The 21,194-nt window shown below is 35.6% G+C and overlaps 2 protein-coding genes across 2 annotated transcripts; both read right to left on the minus strand.

Annotated features, from left to right (window-relative positions):
- Positions 1 to 4,967: 4,967 nt before the first annotated feature.
- Positions 4,968 to 9,619, minus strand: LOC136802610 (UV-stimulated scaffold protein A-like). The gene is made up of 3 exons (XM_067059362.1): positions 8,491 to 9,619; positions 6,493 to 6,917; positions 4,968 to 5,362 (listed from the first exon to the last, which is right to left on the minus strand). Exons 1-3 carry the CDS (start codon positions 9,575 to 9,577, stop codon positions 5,045 to 5,047), a joined length of 1,830 nt encoding a protein of 609 aa, XP_066915463.1. The 5' UTR covers positions 9,578 to 9,619; the 3' UTR covers positions 4,968 to 5,044.
- Positions 9,620 to 10,937: 1,318 nt separating this feature from the next.
- On the minus strand, positions 10,938 to 15,812 carry LOC136802611 (polypeptide N-acetylgalactosaminyltransferase-like). Its single transcript, XM_067059364.1, has 5 exons — positions 15,638 to 15,812; positions 13,269 to 13,361; positions 12,965 to 13,061; positions 12,228 to 12,353; positions 10,938 to 11,639 (listed from the first exon to the last, which is right to left on the minus strand). Exons 1-5 carry the CDS (start codon positions 15,748 to 15,750, stop codon positions 11,490 to 11,492), a joined length of 579 nt encoding a protein of 192 aa, XP_066915465.1. The 5' UTR covers positions 15,751 to 15,812; the 3' UTR covers positions 10,938 to 11,489.
- Between the last annotated feature and the right edge of the window lie 5,382 nt (positions 15,813 to 21,194).

Raw genomic sequence — 21,194 nt, forward strand, 5'->3', positions numbered from 1 at the left:
GTATTAGGCTTCCTTTACCGACGGTATTACGGTATTTGACCCAAAATTTTGTCGGTATGACGGTATTTAAGACCCCTGAAAACCCCCCCCTTTATACTTCACATGGTGTCTATTATGTCAAATATGAATATCAAAATGAACTCATCTGTCTTTATCAAAACAAACCACAATTTCATTGACGGTTAATTAGTTTAATCAAGTTTTATTCATAAAAAAACGAAAAGTCAGCAAAATATAAAAGGGTTTATCCCTTTGTGTTGAAAGATAGTGCAATACAAACCCTATATAAAACTTTAATCATTGATAGGGATTAGATGACAAAAAATGATGAGTTCTCAGTTTTGGTAAAAACATGCCCTGCGTATAATATAGCAAAAGTAGGAGAGTCTCCCTCCCTGGTTGAGTGTAAAGACTACCTTAAGGGAAGAATTTTTCGCGAGAAGAAATTTTCGCGGAATTTAATTTCGCGAATCAGAGTTTCAAAATGGCAAATTTCGCGGAATTTAATTTCGCGAATGAGCCGATTTTAAAAGTTTCACGGAATTTAATTTCGCGATTGAGAAGCATTTATCAACTTAGATTAACTTTGAAGCATCATGGAGTTGTTTATATTTGTTTATATTTGATAAAAAATACACGTTATAATGCTTAAAAATCAATCGTGTCCATCTTTTTTGGTAATACCTGGTCAAAAACAACAAAATAAAAGAAGAAGAAAAGAAACCAAATTTCGCGGAATTTAATTTCGCGATTTAACAATTTTGGTGTGTTTCGCGGAATTTAATTTCGCGAATTACACCCAAATTCGCGAAATTAAATTCCGCGAAAATTTCTTCCTCGAAAATTTCTTCTCGCGAAAATTTCTTCCCTTAAGGTAAATTAAAATGGGTCAAAATTATTCCTGAAACCGATGAAATTGACAACATTTCCTTTTCACAAAAAATTATCAATATCTTGTAAGGCTTAAAGTGAAGTCTGCGACCGCCGTCGGAGGCGACCGGAGAGCTCCTCTTTCGATAGCTATCTACCCGAAAGTAGGGGAGGACGCCACTCTCTCTTCCTGGATTGCTCAACTTATCCTTGATCCGTCTCTTAATTCGGGACATCAAGCAGAGAGGCATCAAGTACCATTTTGGGAATATTTGGTATGACCCGGATGGGGGAACCCACGACCTTGCGCACCGTAGCCGCATACTCTACCAAGTGCACTACAGTCGCTTGTAAGGCTTACTAAGACTACTAATACATGCTTAATTTTTCTGTTAGAAACTAATTACACATTTTTTTATAAGCAACTCAAATTATCCGGTCAGGGCTGGGGTTGCTTGGCATTCTAGCTCAATTTCTGAAAAATTTGCTTTGGCCACCGCTGATATCATACCATAATTATGCTTATTGGGTCAAAGGGTTATCGTTTGCCATGGTTTTTACTTTATGAAATTTGAGCCCTCGAGCCTTACCAACCTGATTGCTTATAAAAAATGTTTATAGCAAGAGGAGTAGAAGCCCCCTCCCTAGTTAAAGGTGAAGACTAAATTAAAATGAGGGGGAGGGGAGTTGAGAAAAAGTGAAAAACAAGATCACAAAATCGAATTTTAAACTGGAAATCCCTTGATTATATACATACACACAGTTGAGTAGCAGGAGCAAAGTTACGCGGTTTGTACCTTTTTAGTTTTTAGTGGATTAATTTTCGTGTGGATATTTTCTTGGCGAATTGAGAAACTGAAATTATCGCATCCCACGTAATTTTCCTAGGGGTTTTGGGCAAAATGCGATGACTTAATTTCGTGAAAACGGCAAAAATCCGCGAAAATTAAATCCACTGAAAATTAGATCCAATTAAGCTGGGTGTCCACTGAAGAAAAAATTGGCTGTCGCGAATGATCATCGCAAAAAAATTTGTCCGTCGTCAAAAAAATTCCAGTGGACACAGTCTAGCAATAAGGCATGAAAGAAGTAACTTTAACCCCGACTGGGTCTTTATGGGTTACAGTCTAAAACAGAACAGAAAATTTAGTGTGGCCATGATGTTGTCGAATGTTGTGACACCTTCAAATCAATGTTTGTATCCAAACTCACAGTACAGAAAAAATACAAAAACAATAATCTGCAAACTAAACGGCTAGATTGGAAATAAATACATGAAGGACCATTCTAAAGAAACTTACGGAAGCCCATTAGTGCCATTTAGATTTTCCTTTAAACGACGAAACTAAAAAAAATGACGACGAAACTAAAAAATTGACGACGAAACTAAAAATAAATTGTGACTTCGTTTCGTCGTCGAAAAAATTGATAACGAAATTAAAAAAATGAAGACGAATATGGTTGGTTTTTGGTGTCAATATTCATCAACAAAATTTTATTCATCAAATTAAATTTTTCATTGATCAATTCTAAAAGTTTATTTATCAAATGAAAAATTATATTCGTCAAGTAAAAAATATTGTTCATCAGAAAAAAAACTTATTCATCAGAAATTTTTTTCATTTATCATAGAGGCTCCCCAAGCGGTAACTCTGATCACGATATCAAGCAATTTTTGGTCTTCAATTTGGACTTGGATGATCAGGCATCCCTTTGAAACAAGTCCAAATCACGTCACGTATCACGATTTAAAGATCTTTCAAATCACGATAACGTTTTGACCTCTGATCACGTAATCAAGAAAAAAAAGGGTCCAAATCACGTAAATCACGCTATTAAAAAGTACCAAGAAACCATTAAAAAGCAAAGAAATTGAGTCCAGGGTCACAAATTCTTGGAATCTTTTTGGCTAAAATTTTGAGGGAAAAGTCTCTCTACTAAGGGTAGAAAAAACGTTTAAAAAATGGACAACAATTTTGAAATTCAAATTCTCTAAGGGTCGATTTTCGAACTTTCGTCCGGATATACCCTTCATCTCGCAAACCTAGTACCCCCGGGGAGGGGGGGCACTGACCTTGACGGCCAACTGGGACGTGCCGTTGGAGTTTGAAAAGTGGACCCTGTCAGATATGATTGTTTGGTAAATTTGGGACCCTGTCGTTAGGAAAATCGAAAAAAATTTCCCATTTTCACCCTGAAAAGTGGCAAAAATGACGAAATGTAGACAAAAGATTGAAAGTTTTTCTGATGTCACCCAGCTTTACTTCGTTTCGTCGTCGAAAAAATTGACACCGATACTAAAAAATTGACGACGAAACTGAAAATAAATTGTTACTTCTTTTCATCGTCGAAAAAATCGACAACGAAACTAAAAAATGGTGGCCCTGATGGTGATGATTGAAAAATGGAAATATCATTGGTTCTGGTGGATTCTGAAGATGGATTTGATAGTTCTGGTGAATGCAATGCTGGTGAAGATGGTTCTTGTGAATAAGATGGAACCAACCATTGATTCTATCATTTGCACTATTCATTTCATCATTGATTAAAGTCTGTCCAGATATAATTGGCAGTGGAAACAAGAATGCCTGTAACTTTTGATAGTCAAATATAATTATGGAAATTATTTTTGCTTGTTTTAAAGAATCAAAAGCGCTATATTTGAATGCATTTTTGGTTGAAGAATTCGCGATTTCTAGCGGTTAAATTTACGATTGCAAAAATTGAGCTTTTTTTCTACTTATACTATAACTTTCATTTTTACACCAGTGGTAGTTCAACCTTAGATTAAGAAGTTTGTTAAATTTCAAGGCAAACAAAAAAGTCCTTCGGAAGATATGGGACCCGAAATACCCCTTGGTAGCACTTTTCTGTGAAATATCAAATCTCCAACTTATTACTAAAAACGGGGGTTATGTTATCTTTTTTGAACAGTGCAATTAAAAGTTGGAAAATGTCGGTGCATTGGTATTATTGGTATCATTGATTATTTCGAAACGAAGTGAAATCAAAGTATAATTGTTTTTATTGAAAAGATAAGCATGAACTTTTATTGCCTTTGTTATTTTTAAGTCATTAAAGAACTTTGCTAATTCCCAAAACACTAAACACAGTTTGGCTATGAGGGCTATGAGGTCATTAAAAGACCGTAAAATGTGTTATGATCGAAAAACTGTTATATCAATCATATCATCACCCCCGTTTTTTAGTAATAAGTTGGAGATTTGATATTTCACAGAAAAGTGCTACCAAGGGGTATTTCGGGTCCCATATCTTCCGAAGGACTTTTTTGTTTGCCTTGAAATTTAACAAACTTCTTAATCTAAGGTTGAACTACCACTGGTGTAAAAATGAAAGTTATAGCATAAGTAGAAAAAAAGCTCAATTTTTGTAATCGCAAATTTAACCGCTAAAAATCGCGAATTTTTCAACCAAAAATACAATCAAATATAGCGCTTTTGATTCTCTAAAACAAGCAAAAAAAAATTCCATAATTATAATTGACTATCAAAAGTTACAGGCATTCTTGTTTCCACTGCCAATTATATCTGGACAGACTTTAGTTCCAATGATTCCATTGACACCGTTGATTCCAACAATCTCCACCATCTCCGGGCCACCATCACATTCTAATTCATCATTGCCAGCATATCATTCACAAGAACCATCTTCACCAGCATTGCATTCACCAGAACTATCAAATCCATCTTCATAATCCACCAGAATTAGTGATATTTCCTTTTTTCAACTATCAGGGCCACTATTCTCAAATATTTTTTAGTTTTGTTGTCGATTTTTTTTTGACGACGAAACGAAGTAACAATTTATTTTCAGTTTCGTTGTCAATTCTTTAGTTTCGTCGTCAATCTTTTTGTTTCGTTGTCAATTTTTTCGACAACGAAACAAAGTAACAATGTATTTTCAGTTTCGTCGTCAATTTTTCATTTTCGTCGTCAATTTTTTATTTTCGTTGTCAATTTGTTAGTTTAAAAATTAAAAATTAAAGGAGAATCTAAATGGCACTAATGGGACAAAGAGTTTGCGACAATAAATTTATCCATCGCAAATTATTTACGACAGCTCTTTAGTAGACACCCAGCTTTAAGGTAGCATAAGACAAATCTTGGTTCAAAATAACTTTCATCTGATCAACAGTAATAACAAACCAAATTATTCAATAATTAAAATTTGACCCAAATCGTTCCTGATGCTTTCGTTGAGATGATTGGTTCTTAGCATGTGAAATTTTATCTAAGCTCCGTGCACTAAACACTTTATTTTTCAATCCTTTCTTCGAGGTAACCTCATTGTCACCAGTTTTCTTGATGTTGGTTAAGCGAGCATATCGTTTCTTTTGAATATCTTTTCGTGTTTGTGCCTTGCTTACTCGTGGTCTCTTTTTCTTGATAAGTGAAACACCAGTAGTTGCCTCGATATCCTTTTGAATTTGAAGACATTCTTTTTCTTTTCGTTGCACATCTAATTGTTTGTCCTACAGAAAAAAAGAGATAGGAAGGAAAGCTCATATTTGTAGCACGCTATCGTTTGTGATTTGGATCTTACGGTCTGTAACAGACGAATATCACCGAAAACCGATCATCTTATAGGAGAAAAAAATTGTCTTCAATGGGCCATTCCATCAAATTTTAATAGCGAGTTTATGTGTTCGAGATAAATCGAGAGGACGGTTAGGTTGCTGGCATCCACTAATGGAATCGTGCTCCTTATAGATATACTACCTGGGGTTTTGTAGAGGTCTGCGATTCAGACTAGAGGACGGTATAAAGCAAAGTTGACCTGTCTCCAAAATCACCGTCCACTTTGCTCGACGACGGTAAAAACACCAAAATACCGTCGTCTGTTTAGGTGAGCAAAGGCAATATAGAGCCGTACATCAACTATCGACTTTGTTTTGTATCATTTCACTTACCGTCGCCCTCGATATCCTCCAATACATAAACTCGGTAATACAGGGCGTGGACGAACCTTTTAAAATCAAAAACATTTCTTGAAAATGTGTTGATACCCCTTGGAAAGTGGCAACATTTGCCAAAAAATCCCGTGGAAAAATTATTTTCATATTTTAAAAGTGAGGGTGGACGAGCTAACATCAGTCTTTTACCACCTGGAAAATTTAAAAATAATTCTTTACGCCTTTACACTCTTTCAGACCCCCCCCTGAAGATGTGCGTCCCACTCCATCGTATGGATATAATATATGGAATGACCCAACCCTTGCACCAAAAGGTTAGTGAAGGAAGCTGGGTTTAAGTAGACTAGAGTTGAATGACGTCAATGGCTGGTTTCGTTGGACTGACACACAGGCAATTTTCATTCCGTTTCGTGGTGTGAGTTACACTTTGAATTACACCCGAAAACCTGGGCTATAAATATTCGAAAAAGTCGCAAAGTGGAATAGACGTTCGCAGGAAAAATTGAACAAATCATTTGAATGGGAAAAAAGTATTTCACATCACGGGACTTTCTTGCAAGTTCCAAGGCGTGAAATGCTCTTTTCCCAACCATGTGATCTGCTTATTTTTTGCTGTGGTTTCTACGTAGAACACAAGAGCCGTGATGTTTAGTATAAACCAGGTGTATTACTGGAATCACATTTCATACCCGTTCAATGTCTTCAGGATGAATAGCTCGCCCTACGGAGTCACGTTCAACAATCTTTCCGTGAAACGGACACTTGTATCGATCCATACGCTGACAAACACCGCCCTGCGGTAATTGAGCGCCGCATTTCCGTTCAACTGGTTCAAATTTGGTTTCCATACGAAAAGCTCTTTCTCTCATACTAGCTTCGACTTCTGACGGCACAAAATTTTCTTGATGTTCGTTTGTTTTCCAAAAGCGATGTAACGAATCCGATTTGTATGAACTTATGTCAATGTTCCCCGATTCGGTTTCCCATAACTTCAAATCGGAATCGAACGGAACAACAGGTGCAATAGCCAAGTGTTTTTCACGAATACTTGAGTGGTGCGAGGCTTCACTTTTGTATTCACGTTTCATATTTTCTCCTGCGTCTGGCTCTAGATCTGAAAACAGATAGTATAGCATTCATTTATCCTAAGGCGAAAATTAAAAAAAATGTTGTGTTTCCGGAATGCGGGTGAAGGAAAAAAGCTCTCATGCGGCGAGCCGGAAATTTTTGTTTTGTTTCTATTTTTGATAATTTAAGATCATTTAAATAGAACTTTTAAAGATTTTAAACTTTTATGTACAAACAGTATGAACTAAGCGATCGTGGTCAAAAATAGTGTGACATTTGAAAATTGACAATTTTTCAATTTTTATACACTTCAGGTGATAAATGTGGCTGACATTTGTTTTGACAGCTGAAAATTTACACACTTCAAGTTCAAAGCTTAACCTAGGCTTGTAGTAGTTTGAAAAGTTCTGTTAGGTGATGGTTTGTAGCTTACAACCATTCACAGTTGACTACTTGGAAATGTCAACCACATGTTTTCACGTCGAGTTTTAACCACGATCCATCACCCATTAATAAAAATTTTAATTCTCTATCGTTTCATTGAAATTTTCGCTGTTTTTTTTACACATACCTGGTAAGCGACAATTGTTCTCTAAAAATTGTGACTGACGTAAGCCACATGATAATGTAAGCCACAAAAAATCACCTGATTTAGAGTGAAATTTAGGGATATCTAGAAGAGATATTGTAACCGTTTTTTCTGCACTTTGAAATTCGATCTTTTCCCCTTTTGAGGAATATATAAACTTAGTGTCAGCCACATTATATCACCTAAAAACCTTTGGTTAAAGATATCATATACAAAATGTCACAAAAACAGGGGGTATTTTTGACCATGTTCAAGCCCTGAATACTAATGTATCAACTACTAACGAACGAAACTTGATTTACAAGCGGGAATATCTAACCAAGCGACGTTTGATAGATTGAACGCCATAGTCAGCGGCCGGGTCAGAAAAATCTTTATTTTCACTCGGCCGGTTTCCGGAAACACTACATTTTTTTTATTTCGCCTAAAAATAAAATTTTTTATTTGATGACATTGATTAATTACCGTATTACTTCTTTTAAACGCCCCAATCGAATAAAGGCCCCTCCGAAAAGAAATATTATTTAATAAACGCCCCCTCAAATAAACGCACCCTTCGAATAAGCGCCCCCGTCAGGAGAGGGTCGTTTATTAGAAACTTGTGACTTTAATACTTCAATACCAGTGTTGATTGGGTTTTTCTTGTAACCAGAGCAGTTTTCGATGCAATTTTAGTCGTTGAACCAAAGAAATTTTGCACTAAAATTCTGATAAAGAGCTAAAACAAAAGGTATATTTGCTCTAAATATTCTACTTAAGACTAAAGTAATTTAATAAACGGCCCCTTCTTTTAAACGCCCCCCCTCGAATAAACGCCCCTCCTAAAATCGAAAAAATTTAATATTCGAAGTAATACGGTATAAGAAATTCAATGAGAACCTTCTGATTATAGAATAACCTAGATCTTTTAAAGTACTATCGATTGTCGCTGCTAAGGAACTTTGGAGAATCTAGAAACGTAAACCATACCATACACACTTTCAGGTTAATACTTTCTAGCTATACAACAAAATTTATTGAAGGTACTCACATCGACTGCAAGTTGGTCTTTCCTCACCATCAACATCTGAATGAACATCAGTCTTCATCATTTTTTCCGGTACTTCCACAAACATTTCTCCTCCATCATCATCAGAACTGAAATAACCATCTTCTCGAATCTCCAGATCCAAAAATTGACTACACAACCCACTTAAAGTGTTCTTCAATCTCAGAATCTCTTCAATCTTCCATTTATCTGTTGACCCGCATTTCAATAATACGTTTAACCAGCGCTTAGCCTCATTTTCATGACCCCGATTCTCCTTATAAAGTTCGCGTAACCTTCGTATAGCATCCTCGTTATCCGGTGTTTCGTAAATAACATGCTTTTGAGAAATCGACAAGGACAACGTAAAATTATATGACGTAATGCCAGATTCATTGCCCTCAAGGAATCCCGGATCATGGATCGTTCCGCTGTCTCCCGTATCTGTGTGCTGGTTCGATAATTTTTGCACCAGCATTTCAAAGCAGCTTTTCATTTGTTTGATATCTGAGAGAAAACTCTCTTTACGATCTTCATATTGTATATCTACTTGTTCTAGCTTTGAAGCTGTTAACCTCACTTCTTTCAATTTAGCCTGTTGAGTGTTTCTTTCCTCAGCCGCTGTCCGTATATGCATTTCATCAAATTTTACTTTCTTCACATCTCTTAGAAACTCAAAAGCGAGTTCCAGTAACCGATAACCTTTACCAAATCGTTCATACCATGTGTTTAACTTCTCTAAAGCCATCTTTTGTAGTTGCTTAGCAACCTTCAAAGGTGGTGGTAACGGTCGATCATGCTGATCTGTTCCCATAGCAACAACCAAAATATCAGGTGCGTCCTGTAGTAAGAGTTCACGGAACCGATGCGATCTTAAAAACAATTTATCCATGATTTGAAATGCAGAAAAACGGATCTCAGAATGTTCTTCCTGCAATTGCTCATATAGCTTAGTGTAAGAAAATTCCAGGTTGGGATGAGATTTCCGACATAAGTTCAACAATTTCTTCAAATGGTCTCGGTCTAGTTCTTCTTTACCGGTTGTTGTTAATTCTTCTATCAAATCCTCAATTTCCGGAAAATCTGCCATGATTTCCGACCTCTAATTCATAGGTTTTATATCTTTGTTTCTAGAATGAAAAGATAGATATTTGTTAGCTTGAAATGACTCTTCGTCATTTTTTTATAAGAGCAAACTATATAAGAACATAAGGCTTCGATTGCCAAAATTTTAAGAGCAAGTTAAGAACAATTTAAGACTTTGCGGACCCTAAAACACCCAATTTCTTAGGAAAACGGACTAAAATATTCACAAAATGGCCAAATTTAGAACATGTTCAGAAAATTTTTAGGGTTAAAACTAAAAAATTTAAGAACATACGAAGGCTTCAACAATTTTGGATGTTCTTATAAAAGAAAACGTTTACATCAATAACCGGTGGGAAAGTTTGAAGTAAAAAAGCTGAGGTTGGAAAAAGAGCCAGAAATGGTAAGAACATAAATCGAAAAATAGGACCTCGCCAAGCAAACTGATTATGAAAGTTAAAATTAATACTAAAATCAAAGACTCTTTTAAAGTATTCAAAGATTTCAGTTTGAATTTAAGTCAAATTATCTTGACATCTAAATTTGGTTCTAAAGTAATGAAACGTTTCGAATTTCATAAATCTAATATAATATAGCATAATTTTGTAAAAAAACTATTTTTAATTAGGTATATACATTTATAATTGTAATAAATTGTAAATAAATTTCTTTTGATTTGTCAAATTATAAAAATATTATAGTAAAAAAACCTTCTCAAAATTAAAATCGCTATAACTGAAATCAACTAATATTATGAATTTGAATAATTATTCAAAATTAGGCTTTATATGAAATCGACTAGGTAAAATAAAACAAATGATATTGAAAACAGTAGGAGAAAATATCTAAAACAAAATAATTCGGCATTATACAATGAATTATAAACCAAATGGCTAGAAGTGAACCTTCAACTTTTTCCTGACAAGAAATGCCTAAAGGTATCGCAACTTTTCAGACGTGCGCCTACGTTTTTCAAAACCCAGCAGAAAGTATCATTTTCATTATAGCATTTGTTTCAAAGCAAAACGTGCCGCGTAGCTTAGGTAGGGGGTAGGTTGCAGCAAATCCTGCGTAGGAGATCCGCTTCTAACCTTCGATTATGCTTCATTGGTATTCATGATATGAACCACTGGAGAGTCTTCTAATAACTTTTAAAATTTCCCACCCAATGCGTACGTCACTTTAAACAATAGAAAAAGTGACGTATTCATGATATGCACCACTTGTGAATCTTCCAAGAATTTTTAAAAAGTTCAACCCAATACGTCACTTTTTCTATTGTTTAAGTGACGTATTGGGTTGAACTTTTTGAAAATTCTCAGAAGACTCTCCAGTGTTGCATATCATGAATTGGGTGAAACAAAAACAGAAAAGTTGCATAATTTCGTGAGGTCATTGCAGTGGTGCATATCATGAATTAGACGATTGCATATAGCTTCGAAAAAATCAAAAAGTTTCTCAGCAGAATAAAAAATATAATCTACAGAATCGGTAGATTGTTTTTGTTGGCCATATGCAGCTGGCACACAACGTTATTTCAACGTTTATCTAATGTTCACAACGTCCATATAACGTTAGATGAACGTTGAAACAACGTTGTGTACCAGCTGGGGGCAGAATTTCGTTGCGAGCCACCGAAGCCATTTCAGTTAGAAAACAAACATTTACTCAACCTAATATTATATAAAATATAAAAGTCTTCTTGACCATAGTACAAAAATATATAGCATCTACGGATAACACAAACAAACACATTAGTGCCTTTGTATATAAATAAATAATAATTATAATTCTCTGATTCAAAGATAAAAAACTTCTTGGAATCAATATTAGATTTTATTTTGTTTCAGATTTAAGATCCAAAGAATGTAAGTAACACTTCTCAAACAATGTTTCCAATAAGTTACAATCCTTTATTAAATACCTTCCAGTTTTTTCAACTGCCATTTTTGATTTTTCTTTTCACTGTCACAAACCTCAACTCTGACTTTTTTAGTTTTCAAGCTCGATTCCAAACATAATTCACCACCAGATAATTTCAAGTTCTCACTCTCATACACCCAAGCCTGAAAAAAAAAAGATAAATTATTCTTATAAAAGGGACTGTCAAAGATTCTAATTTGAGTCAATGCCCATTGACCGTAGATAGATTTCAAGTGTATAAATAATTCACTAATTTTATTAGACTGGAATCGTTTTTAATCCGTGCAATACTCAGTAATATGGGTGTTATAATATGATTACACGATAATTTTTAAAAGATAATATCAGTTTGTTTGAACGACTGGAAACACCCGATGTTTCGGCGTTATAGATGCTTAAACAAGAACCTGCACACCCACGACTTTTTTGGATCCACGAACTACCCAAGAGATTTTTTTTCGGACCCACAAAAGGCACGGAAAACAAGAAGCACTTAATTCTTTTGTAACTTTTTTGTTACACATCTGATGGCTCTCATGTTTCTCTTCAAAATAGAATAAAGATAATTTATGAAGTTGTAACATCAAAAGGGGCAAGAGAAAAATAAATACTTGGCTTTTCTAACGAATATGGATAGTTCTTTAAACTGACGATTGTGTAAATGAAACTTTAAGTTATGTATTTTTAGATGTTTCTTTGAGATGAAGATATTCTAAATTAAAAATAAATACTTGATTTTCTACTCCAGCATCACAATTCTTCAGTTTCACTTCTCCTGGCTTTCGCAAATCTTTCGGTCCTTCTACACACAAGCGTTTGTTCCGCAACCCATTTGAATCTTTCATGATAAACCAAAACTAAGAATAGTCAACAAATAGACATAAATTATTCCTTCAAGAACTAAGTTAGGGCTTTAGTCAACTTTAGGACAAGTTTAGGTAACTGCAGAAGAGCAAAAAAAAACTACTCAAAAAAAACTGTACTCATTCTTGCTTCCATGTAGAAACCACTCCCAAGGGAGTTAGTACAATCACCTTGACACGGTTTTCATATGTAACAAAATAGTGCACTCTTTCTTGTTATCATTTAGAAACCATGTCAGTAAATTGATTTTTATTTAATTCATTTTGTTAACAAAAACAAAAGGTATAACGTAAAAAATAGATATTGATGTAATGAATTAATCTCTAAAGAATGTAAACAATTCAGCTCTATCCATGATATGTATGCACCATTGCAATGTTTTCCACGGACCCAACAACTGATTGGTTGAAAGTGACGTATTGACTGATTTTACGTCACTTACAAACAATCAGCTGTTGGGTCCGTAATGTAATGTCAGAAGACATTGCAATGGTGCATACCATGAATATCTTAGTTGTTTCAAGGCCTGAAAAATTATTTTTTTAAATAAAGAAATCATATACAGTAACTTGAGAAAAAACACCAACGTAGACTGGAAGAATACCTGTTTATCTCCAGTATCATGACATTTGAAGATGCCTGGCTTCCCATCTTCCTTACTGTTGATTGCATCTAAACACATTTCCCCTTGGTGAAACCAACTATAGAAACGATAGGGGAAATGGATTGCAATTAAAAAAATCAAGTGGCTCAGAAGGACTTTCTTTTTAATTTGTATCTAAGATTGGATACAATGTGATATTATACTGTATAATGATTCTAAAAGATACAACCTTAAATCCTAAAAATACAGCAATTAAAAAGGGCATGATAATTCGATAGTTTTTTAGAATAGAATTCCAACAAACCCTGCTTGTAGATGATTGACTGGTATTTCTTCCTTCCTCAATTCAACAACAGGCTTTTTATTTAACGTTCTTCCTTGTCTGTGCAAGTCCACTCTAAAGTCATATCATAATATAGTACCGATGTCTAGTTCATCCTAGATCCTTTCATTAAGTGTTTACTATCATAAAATTCAAACCTACAAATTGGGCTATTCCAGAACAAGCTAGATGCTGAATGGACCTACCTGATGATGAAAGTTAGATAGCAATGTGAGGAGAAAAATGAAAAAAATCAGTCAGAAATATAGCGTTTAGCGAAAATGCATAACGCAAAAAAATTCATCATTGATTGTTGATAGGGGGAGAGGAAAGGGTTGTAGGGAAAAAATAAATAGTTTTATTGACAATTGAATCATGCTTGATGGTGAGCATTGTTATCAATAATGTTTTTGTGTGAAAAAAATTGGAAATATAAGGAAAAAAGCCAATGAAAATCTGCAAAAACAGCGATTTCCGGCATTTTCCACCAGAAGAAATTTTTCTCAAAAATCGAACTCGGCCATGTTTTGAGCATTGCGAATACACATCTCTCTGCAAAAAACTAGAAAAAAACAAAAGATAAAAATTCGAGGAAATGTCAAAAAACCGGTTTTTCCGGCATATTTCCGGCATTTTCGGCCGGAAAAAAATGTTTTTCGAAAATCAAGCTCCGTCACATTTTAGGTATTGTCATTTTGCATCAGTGTGAAAAATTTCATAAAAAAATATAAAGTACAGCTGGAGAAATACTGTCTTTCCAGCGAAAATAGGTTGTTCCGGACATTTTTAAATACCTAAATAGTTCCGGCTTCAAAATTCAATTTTATTGAAAATTGAAGCATGCTTGATGGTGGGCATTGCTATTAGTGTGTTTGAATGAAAAAACAACCATTTAAAAGGAAAAAGCCCAATGAAAACCCAGAAAACGGCGATTTTCGAAATATTTCAGGCATTTTCCACCGGAAAAAATTTTTTCTCAAAAATCGGAGTCGGCCATGTTTTGGGCATTGTTAATACGGATCTTTGTGCAAAAAATCAGAAAAAACTAATGATAAAATCTCGAGAAAATGCCAAAAAAACAGTATTTCCGGTCGGCCGGAAAAAAATGTTTTTCGAAATTCGGGCTTGGTCACATTTTAGGTATTATCATTTTGCATTAGTGTGCAAAATTTCATAAAAAAATATAAAGTACAGCTCGAGAAAATTAAAAAATACCGTTTTTCCGGCGAAAATGGACTGCTCCGGCGATTTTTAGAAAGTTCCGGCTTCAAAACTCAGTTCTATTGACGATTGAACCATGCTAATGTTTAATAATGTATAATAATGTTTTTGTGCGAAAAAACAACGAAATATAAGGAAAAAGTCCGATGAAAATCTGCAAAAATGGCGATTTCCGGCATATTTCCGGCATTTTCGACCGGAAAAGATTTTTTCTCAAAAATCGGACTCAGCCAAGTTTTGGGCATTGCTAATACGCATCTTATTGCAAAAAATCAGAAAAAACTAATGATGAAATCTTGAGAAAATGCCAAAAAACCGGTTTTTCCGGCATATTTCCGGCATTTTCGGCCGGAAATGAATTTTTTTCGAAAATTGGGCTCCGTCACATTTTGGGTATTACCATTTTGCATCATTGTGCCAAAAATCAAAAAAAACTAATGAGCCAATCCTGAGAAAAAGTGGTAACAGACGAACGAACGAACGAACGAACGAACGAACGAACGAACGAACGAACGAACGAACGAACGAACGACGAACGAACGAACGAACGAACGAACGAACGAACGAACGAACGAACGAACGAACGAACGAACGAACGAACGAACGAACGAACGACGAACGAACGAACGAACGAACGAACGAACGAACGAACGAACGAACGAACGGACATGGGTTAATTTATAGGACATCCACCGGGGCACCCGGAGGTAGGTCCAAAAAATCTGTACTCCCTATGTTGAGGAGATCTTTTTTTTAAAGGTGAGTCCCCTAGATTATTTTCCAATTTTTCAGGACCTTGGATTTTTTTCTTCCATTTCTTTGGGACCACACTGGATTTTCGACCTCGTTATACTGACCACCCTGGATTTTTAACCCAATTTTAGTGACCACCCTGGATTTTTTTATTTTCCAGGCCACCCTGGACGTCACACCTCCTCAAAATAGAGGGTACAGACTATTTCTGGAATAACCCATTAAAATTGAAATCGTAATATTTCATCTTATGAACAAAATAACAATGTACTATGTAGAAATCTATCACAAATCCATAAATGTGATAGTAATTAAATTACGTATAAAAAGAACAAGAGTTACAAGCTTTAATAAAACATTCTTGAATGATAACCAACCTCTCTTCTTTGTATCCTTGCATCAACGTTGGCATCATGTAAATCAAAACCCATAGTAAAACCAGAAGTGCTACAAAAAAAATTCGATTTCGCAAAATTGCTTGCAACACCATTATAATATAGGATAGTTACTTTTTTCAAATATCTATAAAACAATAGCAAACAGGTTATTTTAAAAAGCATGGTACCCCAATCGGTGCACCAATTTGCTTTTAAGACACGTTTTTGAGAGAATCAAAGACTTCTTCCTAATGTCAATTCAATGAGCATCACCTTCAGTATAATAAATCTTTTTGGAGGAATTTTACTTACGATTATTATATTTCGATATTTTGTAAATATTTTTGCAAGAAAGTGCCTTTTTTGTCAGCATTCTGACATGTGAAAAGAAGAGATATTAATAAGATGTTACTAGCCAGCACCTTACAATTCTACAGATTTTAAGCTATAATATGATGTTGGTTACTTGATTGGAATACTGTCTAGTTCGGTTACTGAATTTATTCTGGTGCACCAATTGGGTTACCCTGCTTTTTAAAATAACCCATAGCAAACCTATTGTTGCGAGACTTCTAAAATAAAATATCTTCAACCCAAAACATAAGGAGGGGTCCCAAGGCAAAGGGGGATACATTTATGTGCCCCCTAAAGGGTGCCACTCGTAGATTTATTTTTTCAATTAACTATTCCAAGATCATTCCTAATATCAATCATTCCTTTAATAGATTGAGAATTTTAAAAGCCTATCCAACAATGTTCCAAAGTACACCTAATACAGTAGGACCAAATACTAATATCAAATATCTTAGTATATTTAGATGTATTTTAGAGTATACTTTGTGGTTTTAGTATGCCAAGGTAACCCAACTTATTTGCAATGTTAGCTTTTTAAGGCTCATGCAAATAAATGGAGAGAAATGAGTGATCCCTCATTTTTTTCTGATGATAACCAGATGGTGTCAATCGAACGAATCCAACGCCGAATCAATCGAACGCAATTGAACGCAATCGAATAATTGGGTAAAGGCCACATTTTTGGTACACCTGTCCCTTCTGTTACACTAAAAAATATTTATCCTCAAAAAGCTGCTAAACTTATTTATTTGTATTAAGTAATGGTTCTACCATGATAATCAATTGCGTGCCCCTCAATAACATTGTTTTATATAAGGTTTGTAGCTCTAATTGCAACCCGGTCAAGTTTTTAATATCAATAAACCAATGGAGACTACAGTAGGTGTTTCTCCCTATATATTGCAATTTCAAGAAAGACATTTATTGAAATATGCTTCTTCAGAGTTGTTGAATCAATCCCACTGATAAAATTTGAATAAATATTTTTCAAGTTGACGGTAGAGTGTATTTTGTGTAACGGAAGGGACAAATTATCAGTTGATGTGTAAATCATTTTGTAGTATGTCTTTTTTTTCAATATTTAAATAACTTATTTTTAACAATGGAACATCTTTTTTGGGTATAATAGAAGGAAGTTAATCAAAGGGTCTAACAAATCTACCAAAACTATGATTACTATGATAAATACTATCATAAAATACCAACTAAATGATAAAAGCGTAACGGAAGGGACACTTTTCTGCTTATTTTTCATCAAATGTCATTGAAGTGTTTCAAACCTTTTCAGCTTGAAACATGTTATGTCTATTTGTTATGTACGCGAACGGTATTATATTTAGTAGCGTACGCGTATAGGATTGTATATAGTATATCGAAGGAGCTAGAAGATTCCAAGATGGCGTCATGAAAGCACATGCTTTTACTCTTATTTCTGAACATAACATTTGGCGCTGCTAGAGCAGGATTTTCGCTGCTATTCTTCTTCTACTGCCATACGATCCAGATTGGATGTTTATATTTCTTCGAGATGGCAAAAGCAATTGATATTTCGGCACCAAAAGGCTTCAATATCCATGGTGACCCTACGAATCTGGGTGCCAACTGGAAAAAATGGAAACAAAGTTTTGAGGTTTACCTTATTGCTGCTGGTATTAATGATGACAATCAAAAGAAAGCTTTGTTATTACATTGCGCTGGTGAAGCCATGATAGAACTGCATAACACTTTACCAGAAATTGAGATACCAAATAACCCTACAGAATACACAAAAACTGTTAAAAAGTTGGACAACCATTTTATACCAAAACAAAACAAGCGATATGAACGTCATGTATTTCGGTCTTGTTCACAGAATAACACTGAATCAACTGGACAATATGTGTCAAGGCTCCGACAGCTTGCTTCAACATGTGAGTTTCATGATACGCAGGATGAAATCGTCGACCAAGTAATCGGTGGATGCAACTCAAAGAAATTGAGAAAACGATTATTGAAAGAACATAACCTATCTTTAGACAAATTGTTAGAAATTGCTCTTGTCTTAGAAACCGCTGATCACCAATCCGTCAAATATGACACTGACAAACCGCATCAACATAATAAACCTGTTGAGGAGGAATCCGATGATGGCGATGGAGACAACGTCAACAGAATTTCTGACCGTCGACCACCACGTTATCCTAAAAGTAGAATATCGAAAACACCACATACTACCAGAAAACTAACATGTTATCGTTGTGGAAGTGATCACTTAGCATCTGAATGTAGAATCGCCAAAGACAAGACATGTTTCAATTGTGGAAAAAAGGGACACTTAAAAACAGTATGTCAGTCAAAACAAAACCCTAACCAGCAAGATAACCCAACGATACGTTACATCGCAGTTGAAGATTCATCCTCTGATGATGAATTCGTATTAGCAATTGACAACCCATCGCATTCCGCAAATAAACGTCATCGTATCTTTCCAATCAAAATGAATAACATTACAGTTGAAATGTTGATTGATAGTGGAAGCGATTTAAACATTATCAGTCAAGAAACTCTAACCAAAATGAACTTTGAACCCAAACGTTTTCCATACAAGGGGCAAGCTAAATCGTTTAATGCTCCAATTCCATTTGAAGAATGTTGTTATGTAAAAATCAGGGCAGGGAACTCTGAAATAAATGCCCGATTTATCATCAATCCTCACCCATCTGTTACTATCCTTGGATATGACTCGTCAATTGAATTGAACCTACTTCGTGTCGGACCTGATCCAGTTGCAACAACTACCACTACAGAAAGAGTTAATAACATTACTGCTAATTCTTCAAAGATGAATGACATTATTACCGAATATAGTGATCGATTTCAAGGCTTGGGTAAATTAAAAGGTGTTTCATTGAACATTAAGACTGACCCATCTATTCAACCAGTTGCACAGAAACCTCGACGGCTTCCAATATTAATGCGAAAGGAAGTGGACACAGAACTAGATCGTCTTCTCGAGTTAGGTGTAATTGAACCAGTATCAGATCCACCATCATGGGTCAATCCAATCGTACCTGTCCCAAAGCCGAACTCTAGTAATATACGTTTGTGTGTGGACATGAGAGCTGCTAACACTGCTATCATACGGGAACCATATCAAATCCCAACTCTTGATGAATTATTGCACGAATTCAACGGCTGTAAACTGTTCACCAAACTTGATCTAAACAAAGGTTATCATCAAATCGAACTAGATAAAGCGAGCAGAGAACTTACAGCATTTGCTACTCATCGTGGTATATTTCGGTACACTCGCCTTCTTTTCGGAATGTCATCTGCAGCAGAGATCTACCAACGTGAAATTGAATTAGCACTCACTGGTCTCCCAGGAGTTAAAAACATTTCAGATGACATTATTATTGGCGGCAGAACTGAAGAAGAGCTAATTTCAAGAACAGAGGCAGTATTCGAGAGACTGCGCACCAAAAATCTTACAGTTAACCCAAAAAAGTGTAACTTTCTAAAAACAGAACTGCTTTACATGGGACACAAATTATCCCAATTTGGTGTATCACCAGATGAAGAAAAAGTTCGATCCATCGTTAACCTCCTACCTCCAACAAACATAAAAGAACTTCGAAGCTTCTTGGGGATGATTACGTACTGTTCCAAATTTCTCCCAAATTTTGCTACCGTCACCGAGCCACTGAGAAATCTACTAAAAAAGAACGTTCCATGGGAATGGACCTCCGTTCATCAAAGTACATTCGACAGTTTGAAGGAACTTTTACTTGACAGTGAAACACTTGCTTACTTTGATGTGAATGCAGAGACAGAAATATCAACTGATGCTTCTTGTGTTGGTCTTGGTGCAGTCCTCATGCAGAAACAGAAGAATGGGACATGGAGACCAGTCAGCTATGCAAGTAGATCATTATCACCAGTGGAGAGAAGATATAGCCCACTAGAACGTGAGTGTCTTGCAGTTACTTATGCCCTCGAACGTTTTCGATTATACCTCTACGGACTTTATTTTACTATTAAAACTGATCACAAACCACTGGTACCCATTTTCTCATCCCCAATGAAATCAATCACACCCCGCATTGAGAATCTTGTTATCAAAGCCATGCCATACAATTTCAAAATGGTATATCAGCCGGGAAAATTCAATGGAGCTGATTATTTATCCCGGTCTAATCATGATAAACATATAACTGTTAAACGTAATGTGACAGAGGATTTTGTTAATTATGTGTATGAACATACCTTACCACAATCTGTTTCAGCTGAAACCATTGCTCACGAGCAACACAAGGACCCAGACATCAAGAGTATCATAGATTTCATCACTAACGATAAAATGTCACCAAAATGCCAGTACTTCACCATGCGTCACAGTTTCTCCATTGTCAACAACGTTGTCATGTTCAATGACAGAATCTTCATTCCAAAATCGTTAAGGCAACACATCATTCAAATCGCTCACGAGGGCCACCAGGGTATCGTTCGTACCAAGCAAAGATTGCGTGTTAAGACATGGTGGCCAGGAATGGGTCCTGATGTTGAAGAATTTATCAAATCATGCCATGGATGCCAAGTAGTTGGACCGCTACCCAAACCAACTCCGCTGGCAACAACAAAAATTCCAGATGAATCGTGGTTATTGCTCGGATGTGATCTTGTTGGACCGTTCCCAACAGGTGAAAACCTTCTCGTTTGTGTAGATTATTATTCAAAATACCCAGAAGTGGAATTACTTCACAACGTTTCGTCAAAGTCCATTGCTACGAAATTAAGAAAATTGTTTTGTAGATATGGTGCACCGGATTGTATTGTTACCGACAACGGTCCTCAATTTCGGAAACACACTGAATTTCGGAAACTATTGAAGGAATTCAATGTTAAGCATCGCAAAGTCACACCCTATCATCCGATGGCCAACGGGGAAGTTGAACGATTCAACCGAAACCTTAAGAAAACGATTCAAGCATCAATCGCAGAAGGACAGAACTGGAGAAAAGCACTTGATAACTTCCTCCTGTCCTACCGCACCACGCCACATGCCACAACCGGCAAAACTCCAGCAGAGCTTATGTTTGGACGAGTAATTCGCGACAAAATCCCAAACAACAAGAAATCAAAACCGTCCGCATCCAGCAAATTGGTCTGTCAACGGGATCAAAACAAAAAGATTCTTGTCAGACATCACTATGACCTCAAACAC

Source organism: Clytia hemisphaerica, unplaced genomic scaffold (assembly GCF_902728285.1).
Source record: "Clytia hemisphaerica strain Z4C2 unplaced genomic scaffold, Clytia hemisphaerica genome assembly, whole genome shotgun sequence".
Classification (NCBI taxonomy): Eukaryota; Metazoa; Cnidaria; class Hydrozoa; order Leptothecata; family Clytiidae; genus Clytia; species Clytia hemisphaerica.

Bases quoted from the DNA above. Each gene is read 5' to 3' on its own strand.
- LOC136802611 (XM_067059364.1), bottom strand. From the start codon at position 15,750: ATGGTGTTGCAAGCAATTTTGCGAAATCGAATTTTTTTTGTAGCACTT. The intron at 13,062-13,268 runs GTTTGTTGGAAT...TCGTTTCTATAG, and splicing joins GTCAATCATCTACAAGCAGG to TTGGTTTCACCAAGGGGAAA. The intron at 12,354-12,964 runs GTATTCTTCCAG...GACTATTCTTAG, and splicing joins ATGATACTGGAGATAAACAG to TTTTGGTTTATCATGAAAGA.
- LOC136802610 (XM_067059362.1), bottom strand. From the start codon at position 9,577: ATGGCAGATTTTCCGGAAATTGAGGATTTGATAGAAGAATTAACAACA. The intron at 6,918-8,490 runs GTGAGTACCTTC...ATCTGTTTTCAG, and splicing joins AAGACCAACTTGCAGTCGAT to ATCTAGAGCCAGACGCAGGA. The intron at 5,363-6,492 runs GTATGAAATGTG...TTTTTTCTGTAG, and splicing joins ATCCTGAAGACATTGAACGG to GACAAACAATTAGATGTGCA.